The sequence below is a fragment of the Chiloscyllium plagiosum genome, unplaced genomic scaffold (genome assembly GCF_037043375.1).
Source record: "Chiloscyllium plagiosum isolate Xiang-an unplaced genomic scaffold, Cpla_swu_hap1 HiC_scaffold_16, whole genome shotgun sequence".
Classification (NCBI taxonomy): domain Eukaryota; kingdom Metazoa; phylum Chordata; class Chondrichthyes; order Orectolobiformes; family Hemiscylliidae; genus Chiloscyllium; species Chiloscyllium plagiosum.
Genome location: NW_028270154.1, coordinates 47,176,041 through 47,199,145, shown reverse-complemented (window position 1 = coordinate 47,199,145; position 23,105 = coordinate 47,176,041). Strand labels below are relative to the sequence as shown.

Here is a 23,105-nt window from a genome sequence, read left to right as displayed (position 1 = left end):
TTGAATTCAATCTATTAGTGAAAGAGGATCTTGGTTCAAATGCCAAGACATAGAAACAATGGAGCTAAGAAAGAGAAAAAGGGAAGAACCATTGGTGGGAGTGATGAAAAGGACCACATAGTGATAGCAGTGAAAATATAGATCAGATAATTTGAGGTGTATATGTATCACAAAGTATAATATAGAAATCATGGGGACTTGAATATACTTACAGACTAGGAAAACCAATTATCATAAATGTTGTGGAGGATAAATTCCTGGAATGTACGAGATGGCTGTCAAGAACTATATTTTGAAGAACTAAATAGAGGAAATAATGCTTTAGAACTAATATTGTGCAGGGAGAGAGAGAAAGAGACGGGGAGAGAGAGAAAGAGACAGGGAGAGAGAGATAGAGACAGGGAGAGAGAAAGAGAAAGCGAGAGAGAGTTTTGAAAGGGGTAGGTAAACAAGTAGATTACGGATAGCAGGCCAAGACAGAAAAGTTGAATAAATGATAATAAGAGCTAAAAGGAGAATGGGCGAGCTGGACTGGAAACAATCCACCTTTACATAATTAGGATGCTATCCTAGCTGTGTCACAAAGGAGAATGCCATTAGCATCACTAACTATGACAATAATATTTGTACTTGTAAGCAGAACAACTCAGGATCTCAAAGGAGTGAGACCTAACATCTAGTCCTCCTTGAAGTGCCTATAACAATTCTAAAGAATGTAATTTTTAAAAATATTGCTTTTTAAAAGAAAATATTACTCTTTGGGTAATAATTGCTTTACAAAAAGGAGGAAGGAATTGCTGCACTTTTAAAAAGCAAGTTGCTGAAACTTATTTTAATAAGCTATTCATCTACCCAGGAACCAGTTGTTGTTGTCAGCAGATGCTGAGTTCTGATGGAGAGTCAGTGGACTTGAATGTTAAGGCTGCTTTTTCCTGACAGGTACTGCAGATGCTGGAGATCTGAAACAAAAACAGAAATTGCTGGCAAAACTCAGCAGGCCTGGCAGTATCTGTCAGGAAAAAGCAGCCTTAACATTTCAAGTCCACTGACTCTCCATCAGAACTCAGCATCTGCTGACAACAACAACAACTGGTTCCTGGATAGATGAATGCCTTATGGGTGTGAACATTACAGTGAGAAACCTCAGACCTCTAGAATGGGAGATGGTCTCTCTCTCTCTCTCTCTCCAGTAAAATAACTGAAGCTAAAGAAAACCATTTCTTTTCTCTTACCAATTGCTCTAAGCTATTGCTTTTGATTAATACATCAGAGACTTTATAATCTGTGAATTAGCAAATCTGTGCTTTCTGTGAAGTAGTGAAAGAACCTGAAGGAAAAGGTCAGAGTACCGAAGGACATGGAAGCAAAGGAAACCCCGATATGGAATTCTGAAGACTGGTGTCATTTAACTGTTTACCCAGTACCTTTTTCTCCCCTTGTAAAATCAATTGTGTGTGTGTGTGTGGTTTCAGAAGAGGGTTAAAATAGTTACTAGTAGACCTATATGCCAACAGTTCATAGCTGTTTACTTATGATTAGATATTATTTATTTTTTAATTGTTAAGTACAGAAATCTGGTCTAAACTTTCTGTTAACTAGAGTCCAATAAACAGGTAAATTGAGGACTAGGGGAACTTTGATAAAATTTTCAACTTCTGTGATGATTCTGGAAATAGTGGGGCTTGATTTCCAGCATGCCACCCCAGTAATGCGATGTCTATCATACCAGGAAGTGGTTTTCATTTACTGCACTCAATTAAGGAGGCCTGTAGCTTCCTACACTTAAAGGGGATAGTGTCAGCAATCATCATCATGAGCAGCAGCTCACAGTGAGCTGGCATGTCTAAATAATAGCTGCTTCAGGCTTTTCATTTACTTCCCATCTGTAAAACTGTCCACATTCTATTACCTTTTTTTTTAACCTTTTAAGAGGTGTGCAGCTCGCTGGATGACATGATTCAAACAATCGTGGGTGAGCAGCTGAGTGACCTGTAACTCAGGTCCAGGAATTATAGCTCCCCAGGACTTGATTTGAATCTGACACCATTCAATTCCTCACCCCAACTCGTGGCCATACAACACCTGCTCCCAGTTAAAATGTTTTTTTTTGCCTCCTTTGCTACCTTATTGAAAAGAAGTACAACTACTCATTCTTTGATGTTGGAGTAATGGTGATTGCTCACGTGCAATGTACTAAGTAACAGAGAAAGCATGCACCCTTTTAACAAGATTATGTTTTCAAGATTAATATTCATTTGTTGATTTAATTTACAGTAGAATTCCTTACCTTTATTATTGTAAACATCAAGGTAATTTGGTGCTGAAAAGATTGTGATGAGTGAAGGGAAACCTGTAGTTTGACTCTTTCTGTACATGCGATAGCTGAAAAGTAAATAAATCTAAGATTTTTATGCAATTACACTATATTATTTACACATGCTCCTTTATGCTTTCCCAGGCTTGCTAGGTATCAAGTCATAAATTTAATGAAACATGCAAGAACATACTGACAACAGCAATGTTTTTTTTAAGAATTGTAATCTTAGTAGGATTGTATGATGTAGTTGTTTTGAAGCATGTAAAACAAAGCACATCACAGAATCACAGACATGTTGCAAGACAGAGCATTCGGTCTACCATGCCTATATTAGTTCTCCAAATGAACATTACAACATATTGCCATTTTCCTATCATTTCACCATACCCTTGCACTTTGCTTCTTTTTATCTAAATATTCATTTAATGCCCTCTTGAATACTTTAGTTGAATTTGCTTCCACTAGCTGTCAGTGTATATTAGACCTAAACCATTTGTTGTGTGCAAAAATTATTTTTCACATCACATTTCCAAATCACTATGTATAAATCACTTTAAATCTGCAGTTTCCTATTTTTGATCCTTGTATGAGCAGGAACCTTTTCTCCGTATCTACCCTGCCAAGCCTCCTCACAATTTTGAAAAATTCTATCAGATATTCTCTTAATCTTTCTTTCTCCAAAAAGAACAGCCCTAATTTCTCCAATTTTTCTTTGTAACATACATTTCTCATTTTTGGAACCATTCTTATAAACCTCTTATGTACCTTTTCTAATGCATTCCTATCCTTTCGATACTGTAAGGTCCAAAACTGAGCAATACATTCTTGCTGAGGTCCAGTAAAAGTCTTATACAAGTCCAGCATCACCTCCTTGCTCTTGTTCTTTATGTCGCTATTAATAAAACTCAGGGTACTTTATTAATGGCTCTCTTCACCTGTCCTGTCACTTTAAATTATCTGTGCACAAATATACACAGGTCCCTTGGTTCCTGTATTCCCTTTAGAATTGTATCCTTCCTTAATATTGTCTGTCCATTCTTTCCTACAAAAAAAAATCACAAAATCAAAATCAGAGAATCACAGAATTGTTATAGCCCTGAAGGAGGCACTGGTTCTATTTCCTACTGCCGATCCCCTGCCTCCTCTCCATATCCCTATGCATTGTTTCAATCCAAATAATCATCCACTACTCTCTTGAATGATCCAATTGAAACTGCCTCCATCACATTCCCATGCAGTGAACTCTCTACCCTAATAGTTACTGTGAGAAGGTGTTTTTCTCACATTAGCCTTGCTCCATTTGCACTTCTCTTTAACTCTTAACCCTCTTTTTTTCTTCTTTTATGAGCCAGAACAGTTTCTCCCAATCTACTCTATCCAGCCTGCTCATGATTTTGAAAACCTTGATCAATCCTCCTCTCGGTCTTCTTCTCTCCAAGGTGAACAGTGCCAACTTCGTCAATCTATCCTCATAACTGAAGTTTCTCATTCCTGGAATTATTCTTGCAAATCACTTTTGCACTGTCTCCAATATATTCACATCTTTCCTATCTTGTGGCAGCCACAACTGTACACAGTACTCCAGCTGAGGTCTAAAATGTGTCTTGTACAAGTTCAACATCACCTTCTTGCTCTTGTACTCTATGGTTCTATTAATAAAGCCAAGAACTTATGCATTATTAACTTGACTCTCCATCTGTCTTGCCACCTTCATTGGTCCCACAGTTTTGTCAAACTTACATTCCAACATTCTACTCAACGTGCATCCACCTGTTGCCATGCCATCTACCTTACCCCCAGCTCCACCCTCCTATTTATCTCTCAGGCCCCTTTCCCCTTCACATTCTTGATGAAGGGCTTATGCCCGAAACATTGACTCTACAGTTCCTCGGATGCTGCCTGACCTGCTACAGTTTTTCCAGCACCACACTTTTGAACTCGGTCTCTACAGACTCTGTTGTCCTCACTTTCTCCCAGGACTTAATATATAGTACTGCAAGAAATTCTTCTGAACATAATCTAGAAATGCTTGTTCCTTGCTTCCCCCTATACTATGAGTATCTCAAGTCTATATTTGGGTAACCAAAACCCTTTATTATTACTGCTCTATACTGCTGGTATCTCTCTGCAATTTTCCTGCAGATTTCGTCTTCCACATCCTTCTAGTCAGTGGTCCATAAACTACACTAAGCAATGTAATTGCATCCTTATTGTTCCTTCATTCTAGCCAAATTGATTCTGTCCATGAACTCTGTGGGACATCCTCTCTCTTTCGTGCTTCAATGTTCACTGTCAGCAAAACTGCTACTTCTCCTCCTTTCCTTCCCTTTTTATCTTTTCTAAACTCACTGCATACCGGAATATTTAAGACCCAGGCCTGCATTTCTTTGAGATAGTCTGATTTGCTAGAATATCATCTTTCCACATGCCAATCAGCTCCTTTATCTCCCTAATTTTATGTACTATAACCTGAGCATTCACACTCATAGACAATAACCCTGATTTAAACTTCATTACTTGCTCCCTCATGTCGACTTCACCTATTATCTTACATTGGCACCAATAACACAGCTAGGAAAAGGGATAAGGATCTAAAAGGTGTTTTCAGGGAGTTAGGTTGGAAGCTAAAAATCAGGACCAGCAGAATAGTAATCTCAGGATTACTACCAATGCCACGTGCTAGTGAGACAAGGAACAGGGAGCGAGTGCTGCAAAATACGTGGCTACAGGGCTGGTGCTGGAGAGAGGGCTTCAGACACGTAGCTCATTGGGGTACCTTCTGGGGAAGGTGGGACCTACACAGGAAGGAGGGATTGCACATAAACTGGACGGGAACCAATGTCCTGGGCAGGAGATTTGCTAGAGCACTTTGGGAGGGTTTAAACTTATATGGCAGGGGGATGCGAACCAGAGCCACAGATCAGAGGACAGGATAGTTGTTGAACGGGCAGAAATTCAATGCAGAGAGTCTGTCAGGAAGGATACACAGCTGGTAGGGCAAACGGGTTGGTTAAAGTGTGTCTGTTTCAATGCAAGAAATGGGTTGGAGTCCTCATGAAGGGCTTATGTCTGAAACGTCGATCCTCCTCCTCCTTGGATGCGGCCTGTCCTCCTGTGCTTTTCCAGCACCACAGTCTCAACTCAATGTAAGGAATGTCAGGAATAAGAGTGATGAACTTAAAGCATGGATCAATACTTGGAATTACGACATTGTGGCCATAACCGAGACATGTATTTCACAGGAGGAGAAATGGTTGCTGGATGTTCCAGGATTTAGATCTTTTAAAAAGAATAGGGAGGGGGGTAAAAGAGAGGGGGAGTAGCATTGTTAATTAAAGAGTGCATTACAGCTGCAGAAAAGGAGGTTGTTAATGAGGGTTTGTCCACTGAGTCAGTATGGGTGGAAGTCAGTAACAGGGAAGGAGCAGTCACTTTTTTGGGTGTTTTCTGTGGACCCCACCAATAGCAGAGAGATGGACGAACAGATTGGACAGCAAATCTTGGAAAGGTGCAGATGTAACAGAGTTGTTGTCATGGGTGATTTCAACTTCCCCAATATTGATTGGAACCTCCTTAGTGTGGATGGTCTGGATGGAGCTGCTTTTGTCAGGTGTGTCCAGGAAGGATTCCTGACTCTACATGTAGGTAGGCCGACTGGGAGGGAGGCCATATTGTATTTGGTGCTAGGCAACGAGCCAGGCCAGGTGTCAGAAATCTCAGTGAGACAGCATTTCTATGACAGTGGTTACAAGTGCCTTACCTTTACCATAGCTATGGAGAGGGTATAGGAAGGCATTTAATTGGGGAAGGGGAGATTACACTGCTATCAGACAGGAGCTGTGGAGTATAAATTGGCAACAACTGTTCTTCGGGAAATGTACAACATAAATATGGAGGCTGTTTAAGGAGCACTTGTCGCGAGTGTTGGATAGCTTTGTCCCATTGAGACAAGCAAGGAATGGTAAGGTGAAGGAGCCTTGGATGACAAGAGAAAAGGAGCTTCTTATCAAGAGGAAGAAGGAAGCAAGGATCGAGCACAGATTTAGAGGATTACAGGGTAGCTCAGAAATAACTTAAAAATGGACTGAGAGCGAGGAGGGGGTACGAAAAGGCATTGGCCAGAAGGATTAGGGAAAACCCAAAGGCATTCTACACTTATTTGAGGCATAAGAGAATAATCAGAGAGAGGGTAGGGCCGATCAGGGATAGTGGAGGGAACCTATGCCTGGAGTCTGAAGGAGTAGAGGAGGCCCAAAATGAATTTTTTGCTTTAGTATTCACTAGCAAGAGGGACCTTGTTGATCGTGAGAATACCATTTACCAGGTTAATAGGTTTGATCAGATTGATATTAAGAATGTGGATGTGCTCGAAATTATGGGAAACATCAAGATAGATAAATTCCCAGGGCCAGACCACATATATCCAAGGTTACTACGGGAAATGAGGAATGAGATTGCTGCGCCTCTGGCAATGATCTTTGCATCCTCACTCTCCAAGGGAGGCGAATGTTGTTCCTCTGTTCAAGAAAGGGAATAGGGAAATTCCTGGGAATTACAGACCAGTCAGTCTTATGTCTGTGGTAAGCAAAGTACTGCAAAGGATTCTGAGAGATAGGATTTATGACTATTTGGAAAACATAGGTTCATTAAATATAGTCAGCATGGCTTTGAGAGGGGCAGGTCATGCTTCACAAACCTTAGTGAGTTCTTTGAGGATGGGACAAGTTAATGAAGGTCGAGCAGTGGATGTGGTGTATATGGATTTCAATAAGGCATTTGATAAAGCTCCCCCTGGTAGGCTTATTCAGAAAGTCAGGAGGTATGGAATAAAGGAAATTGATTGTCTGAATACAGAATTGGCTGGGTGAAAGAAGACAGCGAGTGTCAGTGGATAGAAAGCATTCCGCCTGGAGGTCGGTGACCAGTAGTATACTACATGGATCTGTTCTTGGGCCTCTGCTCTTTGTAGTTTTTATAAATGTCTTGGATGAAGAAGTGGAAGGATTGGCGAGTAAGTTTGCCGATGACACAAATGTCGGTGGTGTTGTAGATTGTGTCCAGGGCTGTTGCAGGCTATAATAAGGCATTGACAGAATACAGAGGCTGGGCTGAGAAGTGGCAGATGGAGTTCAACCTGGATAAATGCAAAGTGATTCATTTTGGAAGCTCAAATTTGAATGCTGAATACAGCATTAAAGGCAGGATTCTTGGCAGTGTGGAGGAACAGCAGGATCTTGGGGTCCACGTAGATCCCTCAAAGTTGCCACCCAAGTTAGAGTCATAGAGTCATACAGCACAGAAACAGACCATTTGATCCAACTTGTTCATGCCAACTAGATATCCTAATCCAATCTAGTCCCCACCGGCCAGTACCTGGCCCATATCCCTCCAAACCTTTCCTATTCATATACTCAACTAGATGCCCATTAAATGCAATCGTACCAGCCTCCACCACTTCCTCTGGCAGCTCATTCCATGCACGTACCATCCTCTGCGTGAAAACATTGCCCCTTAGTGCCTTTTTTGACCTTTGCCCTCTCACCCTAAACCTATGTCCCCTAGTTCTGGACTCCCCCACCCCAGGAAAGAGACTTTGTCTATTTATCCTATCATGACCCTCATGATTTTATAAACCTCTATAAGGTCACCCCTCAGCCTCTGACAGTCCAGGCAAAACAGCCCTAGCATATTCAACCTCTCCCTATAGCTCATATCCTTCAACCCTGGCAACATCCTTGTAAATCTTTTCTGAACTCTTTCAAGTTTCACAGCATCCTTCCGATAGGAAGGAGACTAGAATTGCATGCAATATTCCAAAAGTGATCTAACCAATGTCCTGTACAGCCGCAGCATGACCTCCCAAAACCTGTACTCAATACTCTGACCAATGAAGGAAAGCAGACCAAATACCTTCTTCACTATTCTATCTACCTGTGACTCCACTTTCAAGGAGCTATGAACCTGCACTCCAAGGTCTCTTTGTTCAGCAACACTTCCTAGGGCCTTACCATTAAAGTGTATAAGTCCTGCAAAGATTTGCTTTCCCAACATGCAGCACCTCGCATTTATCTAAATTAAACTCCATCTGCCACTTCTCAGTACATTGGCCTGTTATAATCTGAAATCCCATTATAATCTGAGGTAACTTTCTTTGCTGTCCACTACACCTCCAATTTTGGTGTCATCTGCAAACTTACTAACTACATCTCTTATGCACACATCCAAATCATTTATATAAATGATGAAAAGTAGTCATTTCTTGTGGCACTTCACTGCTCACAGGCCTCCAGCCTGAAACACAACTCTCTACCACCACCCTCTGTCTTCACCTTTGAACCAGTTCTGTATCCAAATGGCTAGTTCTCCCAATATTCATGAGATCTAACCTTGCTAACTAATCTCCCATGGGGAATCTTGTCAAATGCCTTATTGAAGTCCATGCAGATCACATCCACCGCTCTGCCCTCATTAATCCTCTTTGTTACCTCTTCAAAAAATTCAATCAAGTTTGTGAGACATGATTTCCCATGCACAAAGCCATGTTGAGTATCCATAATCAGTCCTTGCCTTTTAAAATACATGTACATCCTGTCCCTCAGGATTTCGTCCAACAACTTGCCCACCACCGACATCAGGATTACTGGTCTGTAGTTCCCTGCCTTGTCCTTGCCACCTTTCTTAAACAGTGGCACCACATTAGCCAACCTTCAGTCTTCGGACACCTCACCTGTGACTATCGATGATACAAATATCTCAACAAGGGGCCAAACAATCACTTCCCTAGCTTCCCACAGAGTTCTAGGGTACACCTGATCAGGTCCTAGGGATTTATCCACTTTTATGCATATCAAGACATCCAGCACTTCCTTTTCTCTAATATGGACATTTTTCAAGATGTCACCATCTATTTTCCTACATTCTATACATTCCATGTCCTTTTCCACAGTAAACACTGATGCAAAATACTTGTTTAGTATCTCCCCCATCTCCTGCGGTTCCACACAAAGGCCGCCGCGCTGATCTTTGAGGGGCTCTATTCTCTCCCTAGTTACCCTTTTGTCCTTAATGTATTTGTAAGTGATTCTCCTTAACCATATTTGCCCTCTTGATTTCCCTCTTAACTATACTCCTACTGCCTTTATACTCTTCTAAGGATTCACTTGATCTATACCTGACATATGCTTCCTTCTTTTTCTTAACCAAACCCTCAATTTCTTTAGTCATCCAGCATTCCCTACACCTACCAGCTTTTCCTTTCACCCTAACAGGAATATACTGTCTCTTGTCTCTCATTATCTCATTTCTGAATGCTTCTCATTTTCCAGCCGCCCCTTTACCTGCGAACATCTGTTCCCCCAACAGCTTTTGAAAGTTCTTTCCTAATACCATTAAAATAAGCCTTCCCCCAATTTAGAACTTTTAGATCTGGTCTATCCTTTTCCATCACTATTTTAGAACTAATATTGTTAGGATCGCTGACCCCAAAGTGCTCCCCCACTGACAACTCAGTCACCTGCCCAACCTTATTTCCCAAGAGTAAGTCAAGTTTTGCTCCTTCTTCTAAAGTTGATAGGGTTGTTAAGAATGTGTATGGTGTCTTAGCGTTCATTAACAGGGGGATTGAGTTTAAGAGCCATGAGGTTTTGCTGGAGCTCTGGAAAACCCTGGTTAGACCACACTTGGAGTATTGGGAGAGAGAGAGCGCACGGGAGAGAGAGAGCGCAGGCGAGAGAGAGAGAACCCGCGCGAGAGAGAGCGCACACGAGAGAGAGCGCACACGAGAGAGAGCGCACACGAGAGAGAGCGCACACACGAGAGAGCGCACACACGAGAGAGCGCACACACGAGAGAGCGCACACACGAGAGAGCGCACACGAGGTTCTGGTTGTCTCATTACAGGAATGATGTAGATGCTTTAGAGAGGGTGCAGAGGAGATTAACCAGGATGCTCCCTGGATTGGAGGGCTTATCTTAAGAAAGAGGTAGAGTGAGTTACGGCTTTTCATGCTGGAAAGAAGAAGGAAGAGAGGTAACTTGATAGAGAAGTACAGGTAATAAAAGGCATAGATAGAGTAGATAGCCAGTGACTTTTCCCCAGGGCAGAAATGGCTGTCATGAGGGGTCATAATTTTAAGGTGATTGGAGGAAGGTATAGGGGAGATGTCAGAGGTTCTTTTGCAGAGAGTGGTGGTGGTGAAATGCACTGCCAGCGGTGGTAGTAGAGTCAGACACATTAGGGACACGTAAGCAACTACTGGACAAGCACGTTGATGGCAATAAATTGAGGGGTGTGTAGGTTAGGTTGATCTTAGAGTAAGATAAATGCTCGGCACAACATCATGGGCCTAAGGGCCCGTGCTATTCTATATTTTTTTCTTTATGCTAAGGCTATTTGTCTCATCAAGTATTTTGTGAACCTGGTATTCTTCTCTAATATTGTCCCTCAGTTCCTACGTCCTGTCAAGTTAATTTCAAGTCCTCCCTAGCTAAATACTCACAATGATTTCTGTCTCTGCTCTGTTCAGATGTAATCCATCCAGCTTGTAAAGGGGTCACCTTCCACGGAGTCTGTCCAGTGGCGAGGAATTTAAAGCCCTCCATCCTGCACCATCTTTCCGCTCAGCATTCATCCTCTGACCCTCCTATTTCTATATGCATTTACATGTGGTACGAGGAATAATCTGAAAATTACTATGTTTGCAGTTCAGCTTGTTAATTTTCTACCTAGCTGCCTAAGTTGCAGGATCATTTTCCCCACCACCCCACTCCCGAAATCATCGATACCCAAGACATTGGGTATTATTTTATTATGCTACATTAAAATAGAGAATAATTTATCTGGATTCCATATTCTATTCTAATACAAAGCTGTTATGCAGAAAGATTTCAGTTTCAATTTTACTTTCAGCCTTACTTGTTATTGGTTTTGATCAAAGTGAAGTGCACTAAGCAGTAAAAAAAATCAGTTTTTAATTCTTGGCATGTTGCAAATTACTGTGACATTTTGAGTTCATTTTTAAAAAAGCATAAGACAGTCATAAAGTACAAATTAGAAAGAAGGATAAGTTGACAACTTGTAACTTTTAGCATCCTAATGTTCACTTTTAAGCATATAATCTTTTTCCATAGACTGCACTTTAATGCTAGGTCATTTTATACTGAATAAAATCAAAAACAATTACTGAACTACAGCTGGTGCAGATGGCATAATTCATTTTACCCTAATTCAGGATGAAATACATGGCGCTCAAAATTTATGGTTTGGAGAGATTATAAATATAATCAATCCCATATAGAGGAGAAGACATCAGATTTCTGGGAATTCCAGCAGATTGTGTCTAGAGCAAGAAATATTGATCATGGAAACATAGGCTGATCTTCTGCCTGCTTATCTTGTACCAAAGTGTTACATTGGGAGGGAAAGTGGGGAGTGGACATTTCTGGGTTACTGTGAATGCCATGTACTTGCACCAGGAGAAATGAGCGTTGTCCAGGATCAAACACAGGAAGTTCATCCAAGAATATCTAAAATAGCTATACTGAGTATGGAGAAGTTTTTAAACTCACCCTGCATCTTGTGCTTCATGAGCTCGAATAACCGATAATAAATTATTGTTCTGTAAGAATTCACAAACAGCAGGATAACTGAAAAACAGAACATGTACAGTGGTATCAGTAGAAGCCACTTTTAACCAATTTCATAACAGAAATTGGAGAAATGGGGAGGGCATTAGAAACAGGCTGATATAATTTACTGAAGTCTTCTGTCCATGGATGTAACAAATGGCCTTGAGATAATACACTTTGGCACTAAGTCCCCATTAATGCAAATATCTGATTGGATATTGCAGCCTAGATTTTTTTGGGGTATGTTATAGCTTAGATCAGAATGTTGCGTTCTAATACACATGCTAGATTTGGAACTTGTGAGCATAGAAATTGCAAGTTTCCTGAATGTAACAAGGTTCGGGATGATTAAATGGACATTTTGAAATTGAAAGACAATTCTGGAAAAACCTTTGTAGCAATTAAAAATCATTTCGATCCATTAGTGGCATTTAACAATACTGACAATTAGAAATTCAGAATGCAAAAAAAAACAAAATTAAACGGCAAGAACTTAAGGTTAAGATATATCTGAACACATTTGAGGAAACAGCTCAGCACCTAACAACACTTTGCATACCCCTCACATCATCTAAAATAAAACAAATTCTTGATGCATGACCAACACGTCTCAAACAGAGACATAATTAGTGCATTGTGGAGGGACATAAAACTAACTTGCTGCACAGGAGAATTTAACTTTGATTGATCCTGTGACTATTGAGAGCAGGGTAGGTCAAGAGTTATATGGTTTTCAGGCGCTGCTGAATTTTACAAATGTTATTAGAAAAATTATATTTGATTTAATTTTGTTTGACAATAGTATGCCCGAAACATTGATTCTCCTGCTCCTTGGATGCTGCCTGACCAGCTGTGCTTTTCTAGCACCACATTTTTCAACTTTGATCTTCAGCAGCTGCAGTCCTCTTCTAATAGTATAGTGCAGCATGAATGAGCTAAATATGGTATCATACATTCAAACAAGATACAGTCACTAATCTATACTGAAATGAAGCATCAATTACTTATCTCTATATAAAATAGACTCGATCTTCATTCATAAATATTGATCAAAGGGTGGTCGTACTGACACATTTAGCCAAATCCTAAGTATTTGGACGACTGAACTATGATCGCATTACGGATAGGTATGTCTTAGGGTGAAAAGGTCCTGCTATGACAGCACATTTTAGGGGAGTGGTTACTCTCAATAAGGCTATTGAATTTTGCAGAAGCTCAAATTATCAATCATCAGCTACAGTGTATTAGTATCATACAAACATGGTTTTGCATTAGGTTGAGAGACATTCTATGATGAGCAGACACCATATATTGAAAGAGAGGAAGAAATATTTTCAGAACAGTCTGCAGAAAGACCAAGACTTGAGGGCAGAATGTAAATATTGTGGAGAACACCAGATAAAAGAAATGATCCAATCTATGGAAATCTGCGCTCTAACTACTTGCATCACTTTGCGCACAAATGTCTAGTCAGAAAGAAACAAATCAAGCTTATAATCAAGCTCAGGCTGTTGTAGAGATTTCAGCTAAGTCTGATAAATGATCATTAAACCATAAACAGGTTGGCCTTGTCAGCTCCAAAGGTAATAAATGATTTGTGATGGTTAGAATGGTAACTGCAGAGGGAGAGCTTCAAAGCGTGTGCAAAATTATGAACTGTGCAGACTTGTATGAAGTGGCTCATGAGATGAACCAAAACGAAGCCCTTGAAGGAAGGTTGAGGCCATTTGATGGAATGATATTTACTCCAAGACGACAAATAAAGTTGAGAGCCCAATGCAACAGGAAGAATAAAAGTCTGCAGTTCGAAGTGGGAGGTGCTCAGCAAAATTCACTCGAGAGCTCAAGCAAGGTTAAAGCTTGGAGTGGTAAACCCAAGCTTACCAGAGAAATTTGAGGTACTGATCACGAAGCCATTAGCTGCTGAACAGAATCATAGAGTTGTTATGACACAGAAGGAGGCCATTTAGCCCATTGTGCCTGTAATGGCCACTTAAATGAGGATTATTACTCAGTGCTAATCTCCTGCTTTCTCCCCATACTCGTGCATACTACTTTAATCCAAATAGTCATCCAATGCTTTATAGAATGCTTCAAATTGAACCTGCTCCCATCAAGTTTCCAGGTTGTGCATTCCAAACCCTAACTACTTTCTGTGTGAGAAAAATGTTTTCTCAAATCACCTTTTCTTCTTTTGCACATGACATTAAATCTCTGTCCTCTTATGCACAGTAAAGCTGGCGCCTGAAAAGCTCATCAGGGTGAGATAACAAATACACACTTGTTTAAGCTATCACAATATAGGGAGCATGGCCTGGCTGTCTGCTAGATCGGGGTTTAAATGTGGAGATAAAACTGTTGTGAAATGGGTCATACATAATGATATGTTAATAGGCATTGTGTTGGCAATTCTAGTTGTAACAGAGTTGACACACATTAAGGCATTACATTAATTAGAAATGATATGAGACATCATATGTGAGGAATCATAAGACACTGTCACATTCAGTGGTGATACGATTACATAATAAGCAGCACTTCAAATAAATGTAGAAACCTCTTTGGTAGTGTGTCCACATCTATACATGAGACAGGAGGTGGTACATGCAGGTTTACAGATGGAAGCGTCTGGGCTGCAGTGGAACCTGATTCAAATTGCATATCCCAGTATAGGAAGATACTGCATTTCTATGTGAAAGAGGAGTCACACTTAGTCCTACAAACAGCCAAATTGTGTGTTCATGACCAGAGGAGCTGGTCAGGGCGGGAAAGGGAGAACTGATGGAAATCACAGAAGAGAAACAATTGAAATTTGACATAATATCTTAGCCAGGTCTCCTGTGTAATTCCACTGCTGCCTGAACACCTTACAGGTATTCAAGATGAGGCCCAGTAGAAACATAGAATGTCGTCACCCAGCAACAAGTTAGGGTATCAGCTGATGAGGTTGAATAATACTACTTGGGTTCAGGACCTGTGGAATTGGGGATCAAATGTACAGATACAGCCATGGCTTAGGATCACCTCCCTTGTTTTGGTATCACCAGCTGGTATTTTGCATAACTACTTAATTTAGAATCTTAAAAAGGGCACACAACACAGGGCAAGGAGCCTGGGATTTAGAATGCAGTACCAGAACATGTGAGCCAGGAGTCTATGTTAATGGACAGCACAGAGTGAGTGTAACTGAATACCTTTACAAGCTTAAACTCAATATCTGGTCTGTATCTATGGGCTATGGAGTGCAAGGAGAAAAGCACTGCCACTCAGTTTGCTACACTCCATAAGACCAATGGTCAAAGTGGGGAGCATAAGGTGTTGCGTCAATATTAGTTTCGGCAGGATAACAAACAAAGCATGTAGACACTCAAGGTGAGTGCAGTGGTCGCACTATCAGCAGGCCAGTATAGGCTTTGGTTAAACAATAGATCATGGAGAAAGTGAGGACTGCAGATACTGGAGATCAGAGTCGAAAAGCGTGGCATTGGAAAAGCACAGCAGGTCAGGCAGCATCTAAGGTGCAGGCGAGTCGACGTTTCAGGCTCAAGCCCTTCATTGGAACTATAGACTAGGTCTGCAAAGACAAATTATATACAACACCTGGGCGGTGTGCCGTGAGCGTTACAATACGTAATATTATAAAATATACTGTATAAAGGTTGGAGGTGACTATAACCCTGGAGAGTTGGTTTTACACTTTACACTTGTAAGATTAACTTTCCTCACACTTGCATGAAAATAAATGAATGTCGAACCATATCTAAGTCTCCTAACAATTTGCTAACAGGGGAAAGCTTCCTAAGAACCAGTTACTCAAGTAAAGTGACGGAAGGTGTCATCAACAGTGCTATCAAGCAGCACCTGCTTTGCAACAAACTGTTCAATGATGCCCAGGTTGTGTTCCACCACAGCCTCTCAGCTCCTGACCTCATTACAGCCTTGGTTCAAAAATGGACAAGAGTTGAAATCCAGAGGTGAAGTGAGAGAAACATCCCTTGAAATCAAAGCCAAAATCTACTGATGGTAGCATCAAGGAGCTCTTGGAAAACTGGAGGCAGTGGGCATCAAGGGCAAATGCTCCACTGGGTGGAGTCATACCTGGCACATAAGATGGTTGTGCTTGTAAGAACTGAGTCATCTCAGCTCCACTATATCGCTACAGGAGTTACGTAGCATAGTGATCTCAGCCTGATCATATTCAACTGCTTAATCAATGACCTTTCTTTCATCATAAACTCAGAAGTAGGGCAGTTCACAGATGATTGCACAATGTTCAGCACCATTCATGACTTCTCAGATACTGAAGCTGTCCACGTTCAAATACAACAAGACCTGTCCAATATCCAGGCTTGGACTGACAAGTAATAAGTAATATTCTTGCCACACAAATGACAAGCAATGACCATCTCCAAGAAGATACAATCTAAGCACCATCTCTTGACATTCAATGGAGTTACCATCACTGAAGCCCCATTCTCAAAGCCATGGGTGTTACCATTAACCAGAAATTCAACTGGTCCTATTATATAAATACAGGAGCTACAAGGGCAAGTCAGAGGCTCGGAATACTGTGTTGAGTAAGTCACCTCCTGACTTCCCAAAGCCTGCCCACCATCTACAATGCACAAGTCAGAAATATGATGGAATACTCCCCACTTGCCTGGATGGGTACATCTCCAACAACGCAAGAAGTTTGACACCACCCAGGACAAAGCAGCCTTCTTGATTGTCACCACATCCACAAGCATCTACTCCCTCCACTAATGATGCTCAGTGCACACCACTGCTACTTTCTACAAGAGGCACTGCAGAAATCTGCCATAGATCCTCAGACAGCACCTTCCAAACTCATAACCATTTCCATCTAAAAGGACAAGGGCAGCAGATACATGGGAACACCACCATGTTCCTTTCCAAGTCACTCACTATCCTGACTTGGAAATATATTATTGTTTTTCAATGGCGCTGGAATAGAATGCTGGAATTCCCTTCCTAAAGGCATTGTGGTTCAACTTACAGCACATGGACTGCAAGTGCTCAAGAGGGCAGCTCACCACTATTTTCTCAAGGGTAGCTAAGGACAGACAATAAATGCTGATCACCACATCCCACTAGAGAATAAAAGAATTATTTTCTCACTTCTGAAAAGACAACCCTCTCATCGATTTCAGGCTGGAACTTTTATTATTTTGAAAGAATGATTGAAGAAACATCTAGAAATTGATTTCCTGACCAAAATGTATCTGCAAAGATTCAGAGACAAATGTGCATGAGCAGTGACCTGACCACAACAACTAGTACATTAGTCCAGAAGATTCCAGAGTGTTCTATGCTTTATCCTTTTCATCTTCAAGAATAATTGATTGGCTCAAGTGTTTTTTTTTCAGAAAGCCAATCTCTGCAGAGAAATCCGTCTTGTGTTCTCTTTATTCAAAGAGTACATGTATTTGCCCATTAAGGTTTTGGGGATATTTAGAGGGATAGGCATTTTTTCTTCTTTAATACTATACATGTTAATCAATTACTGCATCTTTATTGAATACCTTTTGCTTTGATAATAAACCAATAATTGCATTTGTTAAGAAACTTGGTTGATAGATTTTGTTTAAACTCAGATATAGATAAGGTATTTAATTTGTCATCTTGGTAAAAGGAAAGGTTTCTTTGTATTTTTCATTGTGAATTGTGGAGTATTTGGACTTGAGTAATGGTACATTCATCAGCTTTGGTCATGATGCTACCAATTATTTCAAATTCAATCCAAAACCTCTTAGCTCACCATCTGGTCTCATAATATGTGATATCAATGATTTCTATATCTTTTATAAACAGTAATGAACTTTAGTATGATGCTTTTAATTTTGAAACTAAGTTCTCCTTGACTCTCAAGTCTAATTACAGCTCTCTAATATTAGATTGGAGGACTCAGAGAGGAGAAAAGTTGTTTTGATCTTCTGTATCTCAATTCTTGTAGATAACTCTATAAATAGATAATACGGTCCATTGACATCTCGTGAAATAGGGTTAATACTCTTGTCTTTTCAAAAATGTGTTGTATCCTTCTGACAGTAGGATATGCCTCGGAAACAGGAAATGTTAGCGATAAATCCCGGCACTTAAATCAGCAAGCCATTCCTTTTCTGTTGATTTCAGCCTACTTTCCTTCTCATTATCTCTCTCTCTCTTTCTCTCAATTCCCCCAATTGTCTCTTGAATGTTTTATGTTTTCTGCCTCAGTAGCCTTCCCCTGCTGAAATTAACTCTTCCTGTGGTGTTTAGTTGCTATATTAAGAACTGGTTAATGCTGAAGTGAGTAGAAATTGCTTACAAGTTTTGCACAGGGTCATTATTTCAAAACTTACAGGAGACACCATACAAATTCTAAACAACATTCTGAACTTCTTATAATACAGATTACAATTTAACGAAGTAGCTAATTAATATGCCAATATCAAAACTACAGTAATCGAATTAATAATGAATGTCCTCCTCTTCAAACTTTTATGGGTGACTTAGCATGATGGAGTTCATTTTTTGGCTTATAATGCCACAATAATTCAAATGTTTGATTCAGATGGTGTCGCAAGACAAATCAATTGTCCATGTATTAAAAACATAACATTTCAGCTTCCTTATTCAGTGGACATTTATAGTCAAGTTGCACACTATATTTGGCATTATCACACACATTCAGATGCCTGCCAAAATCAAGTCATACATATTATTCTTGTCATTAGCATCCTGCATGACTGAAACATTATTTAACTAATGGTGGAAGTAAAAAAAAACAAATGATTCCATGTCCAATAAACTAAGGGGCAGATTTTGCTACAACTGTGTACCTAATACACTTGGCCATTAGTACAACTTCCCCATCAACCTTCAGCTCAAAACCCTTTTGTCCACTCACTTCCTAAAAATGCAAGCAAATAGCAGTGCTATGAAAGAAACAGTTCCTAACCAATCAAGAGCGTTGGGAAACCAACACCGGAAAGGCTGAGAGGGAGGATGCGTTAAGGAATGTGGATTTATTGTCAAAGTAGGTACAGGTGGAAATATAAAGGAGAAAAAGTTTGAAGTAGATAAAAAAAAGGAAGAAACAACTGCAATCTTTTAAACTATCCTAAAATAATCCACAACCTAAAACACTAAGAGCCAACAATTATAATAGCTATTTGTAGTAGTGAAGAGGTTGATTGACTGTCATTAACATATTATGGCAGTACATAAGCGGATATGCTGCCAGTCACTAGCCCTAAATGATCTGCTGCATAAATGCAGCAACCTTAGGTATATTAATAGTATGGCTGAAACGAATATGTAATTTTCCTTCGGTTAAAAGTGGAATGGTGAAATCTGGATGCATGGGGTATAATTCAATTTCAGAAGATTTTCAAAAAGGCCCCACACAGTTCAATAAACAAAATGAGAGTACATGGAATTGGGGGTAATATACCAGAATGGATTGAGAGGTGGTAGCTGGACAGAAAACAGTTAATAGGAATGAACAGGTCATTCTCAGGTTGGCAGGTGGTGATTAATGAGGTACTATAAGGATCAGTGCTTAGGCCATGGGTGTAAATAGTGGTGTGGACCAATTGTAACATTTCCAAGTTTGCTGATGACACAAAATTAGGTAGCGATGCAAGTTATGGGGAATATGCAACGAAGCTTCAACAGATTTGGCTAAGTGAATGGCCAAGAATATGGCAGATGGAATATAATATAAATAAGTCTGAAATTATCCACTTCCATAGAAATTAACTGGAAGACAAACTATGTTTTAAATGAGAAGATACTGTGAAGTGTTGGTGTCCTTGTTCATGAGTCACTGTACAAAGCACCAAACTCTTGCAGAATTGACTGCTGATGGGAAGGGGGAGAAGTTGTTGGGCAGTGATGAAAGGGATCCTAACTGCTGCTAAGCATTTGTTCTGTGTGAGATTAAGTACTGGCATGAGGTGGAATGCAGAATGCTAAAATGACACCACTGGTGATTTTCTAAACTATCTGAGTTAAAGAAAATATCTCATTAGTTTACATTATCGAGAAGGACTAATTCATGTGTCAAATTTCCAGAATTGTTCTGGATCAAAGGGACTCGTTTTGTTGATTGGTTATAAATACGTTGGAGATGGAAAATGTTGTTTGAGTTGGTGAGATGATTAAAGGCAGAGATCATGTAATAAAACTTCAGAACAATGTCCAACTATATATGACAACCTTAATGTGGGAGGAGGGAAACAGGAAGGAAGCAGGCTGGAAAGGGAAGGGTATAGCATGAGACAGGAGGGGACAAATAGGGACTGGGGTGTCACTGGGGACGAATTCAAGTCCTAACTCTGAACTGGACACGTCTTGAATCCTGGCTCAATTTTTTTCTCTTCGCCAATCAGCAGGCTCCAGATTTCTGAACAATTCTCCTAACAGAGTTTTAATTCTGCACACATCTTACTCTGTACAACAGCATTTTCAGATTGATAGGACTATGTATCTGCTACCAACTCATTAATGCAGTTGGAAATGACAGAAGGGCCAAAATCTTAAGAAAAAAAAAGCGAAAAATAGAATAGATCTTTCAGGATTGAAACCAGGGAGTAATGTTTCATATAAAGTTTAGTGAAAATCCGGAATTTGTTATCCAAAATAGTGTGAATGATAGGTTAATTGAAATGTTCAAATGCAGCGATCAATAGAGTTCAGTTACACATCGGTCATGATCTAATTTGTACGGTAAAGCAAGATCAAGAGACAGAATGGCTTATTCTTATTCCTAAAATCTTATTAAGGAGAACTTAATTGTAGCAAGATATTGTGACACAGTCACACATATTCAACAAGACCACAACAGGCAACTAAAGCAGTACCAGCTGTGCTAAAAGCCACATGACTGCTTATATCCGTTGAACATCAATTCCATCAATTAATTTAACTTCTATATCTCTACTATGCACTTCAAACATGTAAAATGTAAATTTATGTTGTCATTAGATTATGTCTAACGGTAAATGACATAATGGTATTTATACATTCTAAAAGCTGAGGAAGATGTTTTAAGATTGCAATTTAATGGCATCATAAACTTTATGCAATCCAACAAATCCCTAGTATTGAATTACCCTCAAGTTTAAATGCCACAGCAAACACTGATAATGTACATGCTAACATAGTTGGACCTTAAAACTGCTGAGACTGCAATGAGAAACAGTTTGAAAACTTACTATTTAAGATATGGTTTTGCTGCATCAATAACAGGTAACAAGAGAGCTGACTGCACCAAAAGAGTGTAACATGCTACTGCTGTTGCACGACTAACTGCAATAGTGTTGCTTGACCGATACAGCAGCATTTATACAGTCATTTATTCAAAACTATTCCTCACAGAAATTATTTCTGTTTCAATGGCAAATAATTAGCATCCTTCTGCCATTCAAGACCGTTTGACTTACAGAGTTAATGGTAGGACATTGGGAAGTGTTGCTGACCAGAGAGACTTAGGGATGCAGGTTCATAGTTCCTTAAAAGTGGTGTCACATCTAGACAGACTGGTACAGATGGGTGTTTGGCATGGTTGCTTTCATTGGTCAAAGAATTGAATGTAGGAGTTGGAACGTCATTTTACAGCTGTACAGGACATTGGTTAGTCCACTTTTAGATATTGTGTACAATTCTGGTCATCCTGCTACAGGAAGGATGTTGTTAAACTAGAAAGGGTATAGAAAAAAATGACAAGTATGTTGTCAGGACTGGAGGGTATGAGTTATAAGGAGAGGTTAGATAGGCTGGGGCTTCTTTCCCTGGAGCATCAGAGGCTAAGGGGTAACCTTGTTGAGGTTTTAGAAAATCATGAGGAGCTTGGATAAGGTGATTAGCCAAGGTCTTTTTTCCAAGGGTCCAAAGCTAGAGGGCATTGGTGAGAGGAGACAGATTTAAAAGGGACCTGAGGGGCAAGTTTTCTACATAGAGGGCAGTGCATTTATGCAATGAGCTGCTAGAGGAAGTGGTAGAGGCCATTACAATAACAACTTTTAAAAAACATGATCTGGAGATGCCGGTGTTGGACTGGGGTGTACAAAATTAAAAATCACACAACACCAGGTTATACTGGACATTGGTTAGGCCACTTTTGGAATAGAGTGTGCAATTCTGGTCTCCTTACTATTGGAGGGATGTTGTGAAACTTCAAAAGATTCAGAAAATATTTACAAGGATGTTGCCAGGGTTGGTGGGTCAGGGAAAGGCTGAATAGGCCGGGGTATTTTCCCATCAGTGTCAGAGACTTTATAGCGGCTTATAAAATCATGAGGGGCATGGATTAGATAAATAAACAAGATTTTTTCCCTGGCATGGCAGAGTCCAGAACTAGAGGGCATAGATTTAGGGTGAGGGGGCAAAATTTAAAAGGAACCTAAAGGACAATGTTTTCACATAGAGGATGGTGCACATATGGAATGCACTGCCAGAGAAAGTGGTGGATGCTAGTACAATTACAACATTTTTAGGTTGGATTAGATTCCCTACAGTGTTGAAACAGGCTGTTCAGCCCAACCAGTCCACACCGACCCTCTGAAGAGTAACCCAACCAGACCCATTTCCCTCTGACTAATTCACCTAACACTATGGGTAATTTAGCAAGGCCAATTCACCTGACCTGCACATCTTTGGAGTGTGGGAGGAAACCCACTCAGATATGGGGAAAATGTGCAAACTCCACACAGCCCGAGGCTGGAATCAAACCTGGGTCCCTGGCATCGTGAGGCAGCAGCGCTAACCACTGAGCCACCGTGCTGCCCTTTAAAATACATCTGGATGGGTATATGAATAGGAAGGATTTAGAGAAATATGGGCCAAGTGTTGGCAAATGGGACTAGATTAGACCAGGATATCTGGTTGGCATGGGCAAGTTGAACTGAAGGGTCTTTTTCCGTGCTGCACATCTCTATGACTCTACATTGACTTGGATGAAGGGGGGCAGGAGGATACACAAAAAAAACTGCTTGAGGAACACAGAATTAGAATTAGAATAGAATCTCAACAGTGTGGATACAGGCCATTAGACCCAACAAGTCAACACTGACCCTCCGAACTGTAACACACCCAGACCCATTCCCCTACTACTCTACATTTCCCCTGACTAATCCACCTAACCCACACATCCCTG

General features: G+C 40.3%; 1 protein-coding gene across 4 annotated transcripts in view; it reads right to left on the bottom strand.

The window, feature by feature from the left end:
- Nucleotides 1–23,105, bottom strand: part of LOC122556672 (protein phosphatase 3 catalytic subunit alpha) — a 426,923-nt gene that overhangs the window by 52,339 nt on the left and 351,479 nt on the right. For all 4 annotated transcript variants that reach the window (XM_043703683.2, XM_043703682.2, XM_087995359.1 and 1 more), the window contains 2 exons: nucleotides 11,885–11,962; nucleotides 2,288–2,382 (listed from right to left, as the gene is read on the bottom strand). In XM_043703683.2, the coding sequence (XP_043559618.1) occupies nucleotides 2,288–2,382; nucleotides 11,885–11,962 (173 nt within the window). The remainder of the gene's footprint in view (nucleotides 1–2,287; nucleotides 2,383–11,884; nucleotides 11,963–23,105) is intronic.